Genomic DNA, 5,135 nt, shown 5'->3' with positions numbered 1-5,135 from the left:
TTCTCAGAGACTCAGTGTGGGAAGGAAACCCCTTAAAAGTACCTAGAAGTATTCTTAAATGCATAAAGTACCTTAAAAACCTTGAGTATCTCAAAGCATTAAATGGGCACCACTGAGTGTCAGTACAAAGTTCTCAAGGGACTCATTAAAGCAGATAATTGGGGCCATGATTGCACAAAACTCTCACAGAGTCTGTATCAAGAGAGAAACACCAGGCACCTTAAAATAACTGAAGTACCCTGAAGTATTAATGAGCCCCACTGAGTGTTGTTACTGACAAAGCCTCTCCAGGGACTAATTCCAGCAGATAATTGGAGGACATGATTGCACAAACCTCTCAGAGACTCTAATAAAAAAGCCAAACCCAAAGTCCTTTGAAAAACCTGGAGTCCCTGAAGGGAGCATTCAGGAGCCCCCAGGCCATTGCTGAGCAAGGCTCCCCAGGGACTCCTTCCAGCAGATCCTTGAGGCCACTGGGATGTGGGCTAGGGGGGGATGCTGAGGGCAGGACAAGGGGCTGACAGTGCCCAGCCTGGCTGGGGCTGTGCCAGGAGGCCCCAGTTCCTCAAGACAAGGTGTCTCCTCCCAGCCCTTGGTGGCACAGACCCTGCTGTGCCCAAGGGCACCAAGACTTGGCTTCTCTTTGTCCCCACCTGTCATCACTGCCTCCAGTTCTCTGCTCTGCCTGGGGCCTGGGGACACTTTCGCAGTCATTTCTCTCAGTGGGACCCATTAAAAGTCCAAGAAAATTTGGAGTTGGATTCTGACTTGGAGCTCTGAAGAGGTTGAGTCAGCTCCCTCTCAGGGACTGATGTTCAGGGCCTGAGCACAAAGCCCCAGAGACTCATTAAAGTCCTTGTGCTGTGTCTGTGCTGATGAGCTGGGCCGGGCTCCTGGCACAGAGGCAGCTCCTGGTAACCAAGAAGAGCTTCAAAAGCACATTTCTCTTGATGAGCAGCTCTTCTCTCAGCTCAGCAGGGCTGGGGCACTGCCTGCAGCCACCCTGGGCACAGCACAGAGGCACAGAGAGCTTCAATCAGTCAGGGCTGGGAAGGTGCTGAGAAGTGCCTGGGGCAGAATCACTGCCAGCCCTTGGCACAGGAACCTCTGGCTGCAGGACAATGCAGCTGCAGCTCCTGGAGCCATCTCCTAAAGCTGGAACATCCCAATGCCTACAGACCCTGTGAGTACATTCTGTGATTGTCTCTTGTGCAGAGCAGCCAGGGGTGCCCAGGGCTGTCCTGCAGAGCAGGGTCCTGCAGCCCAGGGTGCTGTGCTGGGGCAGGGACTCTGCTGCCTGCCAGGGACAGCTCTCAGCCAGCCCTGGCAGCTGCTCCCAGCACTGGAGGACAAGGTCTGGGTGGGAGGAGACAGCTGGTAAGGCTTGGAAGTGTTCTCTTTGTGGTGGTGAGGATGCTGCATTGTTCAGAATTGATCATGCATGATATATAACTGCTGCACATTTCGAAGTATTTTATACAGGGAGCACAGCAAGGCAGGGGCTGCATAAAAGAGGAATTCCTGTTTTTTTAACCTACTGGTCTCGGTTGCCTGGATGGGCAATTGCCCATAGATATTCATCTCCTAATTCTGGCTGAGAAAAACAAAAACATTTTTTCTCAGATCTGAATAAACCATGCAGTCACAGAAATCAGCTCAGGACCCCTCACAGGTGGCATCAGTGTTGCTTTTCCAGCCTCCTCAAGGTTGCTCTGACATTGCCATCAGAGCCTGCAGAGCCAGAGAGGCCTCTGGGCAGTGCCAGAGCTGGGAGGGGTCTGCAGGGCAGAGCTGAGCCCCCAAGGCTGGGCTGGGCTCTGGCAGCACTGGCAGGGCCCAGCCCTGGGCACAGGGAAGCAGCTGCTGGCAGGGACAGCTCCAGGCAGCAGAGCCCTGGACAGGCAGTGGGGGGAAAGTGCCCCAAGGCTCTGCTGGGATATTTAAAATCCTCTCCAAACCCTACTATTCCATGATTACTTTTTTTACAGATCCTCCTGCCAAGACATTGCAAATGTCCAACAGCAGCTCCATCAGGCACTTCCTCCTGCCGGCATTGGCAGACACGCGGCAGCTGCAGCTCCTGCACTTCTGCCTCTTGCTGGGCATCTCCCTGGCTGCCCTCCTGGGCAACCCCCTCACCATCAGCGCCGTAGCCTGCGGCCACCACCTGCACACGCCCATGTTCTTCTTCCTGCTCAACCTGGCCCTCACTGACCTGGGCTCCATCTGCACCACGGTCCCCAAAGCCATGCACAATTCCCTCTGGGACACCAGGGACATCTCCTACACAGGATGTGTTGCCCAAGTTTTTTTTTTTGTTTTCTACGCAGCAACAGAGTTTTATCTCCTGACTGTCATGTGCTATGACCGCTACGTGTCCATCTGCAAACCCCTGCACTATGGGACCCTCCTGGGCAGCAGAGCTTGTGCCCACATGGCAGCAGCTGCCTGGGCCAGTGCCCTTCTCTTTTCGCTGATCCACACAGCCAATATATTTTCCCTGCCCCTGTGCCATGGCAGTGCCCTGGGCCAGTTCTTCTGTGAAATATCCGCAATCCTCAAGCTCTCCTGCTCCAAACATTATCTCAGGGAATTTGTCCTAATTGCTGTAAGTGTGTGTTTAAATTTTGGTTGTTTTGTGTTCATTGTTTTCTCCTATGTGGAGATCTTCAGGGCTGTGCTGAGGATCCCCTCTGAGCAGGGACGGCACAAAGCCTTTTCCACCTGCCTCCCTCACCTGGCTGTGCTCTCCCTGTTCCTCAGCACTGCAGCGTTTGCTCATCTGAAACCCTCCTCCATGTCCTCCCCATCCCTGGATCTGGCCCTGTCAGTTCTATACTCGATGGTACCTCCAGCCCTGAATCCCCTCATCTACAGCCTGAGGAACCAGGAGCTCAATGCTGCAGTGTGGAGACTGATGACTGGAGGCTTTCAAAAACATTAAACTGCTGGCCAGTTTCTGGAAATCACTTGTAATAAAACTCGGTTTTGATACCTTCTGTTGGTTTCATTTTGGAGGTTTCTTTTCTTTGTTTTACTTTTTTAATCTTGTCTGATACTCTTAGATTGGACGTGACCAACATGTGTTCTCTAGTTTATATACTTTTAAGAAAGCATCATCTTAAAGTCATTAATTACATCACAATAAAATATTATATTAATTAGAGCAAAGATCTTTGTATCAATGTAATTAGCAAAAGTTTTACAGAAATTTAATAAGGCACATTTACGTATGCACCTAGCCTAGCTTGCAAATATTTGCATCTATCTTTTCAAATGTGTTTCCATGTTGATGCCTTGTCTTCTTCCTGGCTATGCAAACATTTTAAAATCATCAACTGGTTTTTAATCCATTAACTCAGCTTTGCTTGTAAGCTAGCTGTCAAGCCCTTCTGTATTTTCCACAGAGAAATGTCACTGATAATGCCATTTCCCATTTTGTTTCTCTCCACAATCACTGTGGCCACAGACTGTGTCAATGTGGGGTTGCACCCTCAGTGTTTTAAAGGAGCTAAATGCTCATCCAGCAAAGTTTTCTGCAGAGATGCCCTTTTGTTGCCTTCTCTGGAGCTGCAGCAGCAATGTCTGTGTGCAGAGCTGGGGGCAGATCAGTGCTGGCACAGCAGCTGTGCCCAGCTGCAGCAGCACTTGGTGTTGCCAGTGCTGCTGCCCTGGCCCTGCCCCGCTGCCCTGGTGGCCCTGGTGTTGCTGCAGGGCCTGAGTGCTCTCGGGGCCAAGCACAGCCCTGGGGGTGGCAGTGCCGGGGCTGCAGCAGGGACAGGCCATGGGCACTGCTGGGGCAGCGCTGATGCCTTAGGCCAGGCCCTGGGGGCTCCAGGCTCCTTGCCCAAGCTCTCTCAAGAACACTGCCAGGCCAATGCTCAGCACAGAAACCCCTGTGAGCAGCCCCAGGCTGGCCGTGGGCAGGCTGGGGGCAAACAGCATGGCTGGGGCTCTACAAGGGCCCTGGGGGAGATGGGAAGGAGCAGCAGAGCAGGGGCTGATCCATCCCCAGTGCGCTGGACAGCCCAGGGCAGCGTCCCAGAGCGTCCTGATGCAGCTGCCAACAACATCCCCCCTCTGCAACCCTGGCCTCTCCCCCAGCTCACACAGGTGCCCCATCCTTGCAGGCACAGACACGGCAGGACTGGCTCAGCAGCCCGTTTGCATTGCACAGAGCAGGGAGAGCACCCCCATGCTGTTGCTGTGGGGACATGAACGTGAGGGAGCACAAATGCCATCGGCCCCTGGGGCCAGCAAGGGCTGGGGGACACCAGGGAAACCACTCAGCTTTGTCCTGGCCTCTGCACTGAGCCAGAAAGTTTGTTCCCATCAGCTGGGACTTTTCTTTCCCACTGCAGACGCTGTTGCTCAGAGCCAGGGCTGCCTGGCAGCCACCCCCAAACTGCCCTGAACATTTCCTTTGCTTCACCTTTGCTTTCTTTACTCTTTCTGATGCAAATTTCTTCCTATTGCCCACTCCAGTGGGCCCAGAACTGGACAAAGCCCTTGAGGTGCTGACCAACCAGTGCTGAGCTTAGGGGAAGAATCACTGCCCTGGTCCTGCTGGCCCCACCATTCCTGATCTATGCCAGGAGCCATTGGCCTTCTTGGCCACCTGGGCACACTGCTGCCTCATGTCCAACCTGCTGTCCATCAGTGCCCCCGGGTCCCTTTCTGCCTGGCTGCTGTCCAGCCACTCTGTCCCCAGCCTGTAGTGCTGCAGGGGTTGTTGTGGCCAAAGTGCAGGACCCGACATTTGGACTTGTTCAACCTCACCTTGTTGGATTTGGCCCCTGGATCCAGCCAGTCCAGGGCTCTGTGCAGAGCCCTCCTACTCTCCAGCAGATCAACACTCATACTCAGCTTGGTGTCATCTGCAAATTTGCTCATGATGGAGTCAATCCCCTCATCCAGATCATCAATGCAGATATTGAAACCCACGCTGGCTGGCTCTGATCCCTCAGGCATTCTGCGGGTGCCCTGGGATGGCAGTCAGGGTGATCTGTTCCATAACCTTACCTGGCACCCAGGTCAGGCTGACACGCCTGGAGTTCCCCAGATCCTCCTCCAGCCCTTCTTGGGGATGGGCTCACATTGGCACCTCAAGTCCTCTGGGACCTCCCTGCTGAGCC

The 5,135-nt window shown here is 53.7% G+C and overlaps 1 protein-coding gene across 1 annotated transcript; it reads left to right on the top strand.

Moving 5' to 3' along the window:
* Window positions 1-2,356: 2,356 nt before the first annotated feature.
* On the top strand, window positions 2,357-2,944 carry LOC131560179 (olfactory receptor 14J1-like). The gene has a single exon (XM_058808844.1). It carries the CDS (start codon window positions 2,357-2,359, stop codon window positions 2,942-2,944), a length of 588 nt encoding a protein of 195 aa, XP_058664827.1.
* Window positions 2,945-5,135: the final 2,191 nt, after the last annotated feature.

Source organism: Ammospiza caudacuta, chromosome 7, assembly GCF_027887145.1.
Source record: "Ammospiza caudacuta isolate bAmmCau1 chromosome 7, bAmmCau1.pri, whole genome shotgun sequence".
Lineage (NCBI taxonomy): Eukaryota > Metazoa > Chordata > Aves > Passeriformes > Passerellidae > Ammospiza > Ammospiza caudacuta.
This window is presented reverse-complemented; position numbering and strand designations above follow the sequence as displayed.

Coding starts and splice junctions, on each gene's coding strand:
- LOC131560179 (XM_058808844.1), top strand. CDS start 2,357: ATGTGCTATGACCGCTACGTGTCCATCTGCAAACCCCTGCACTATGGG.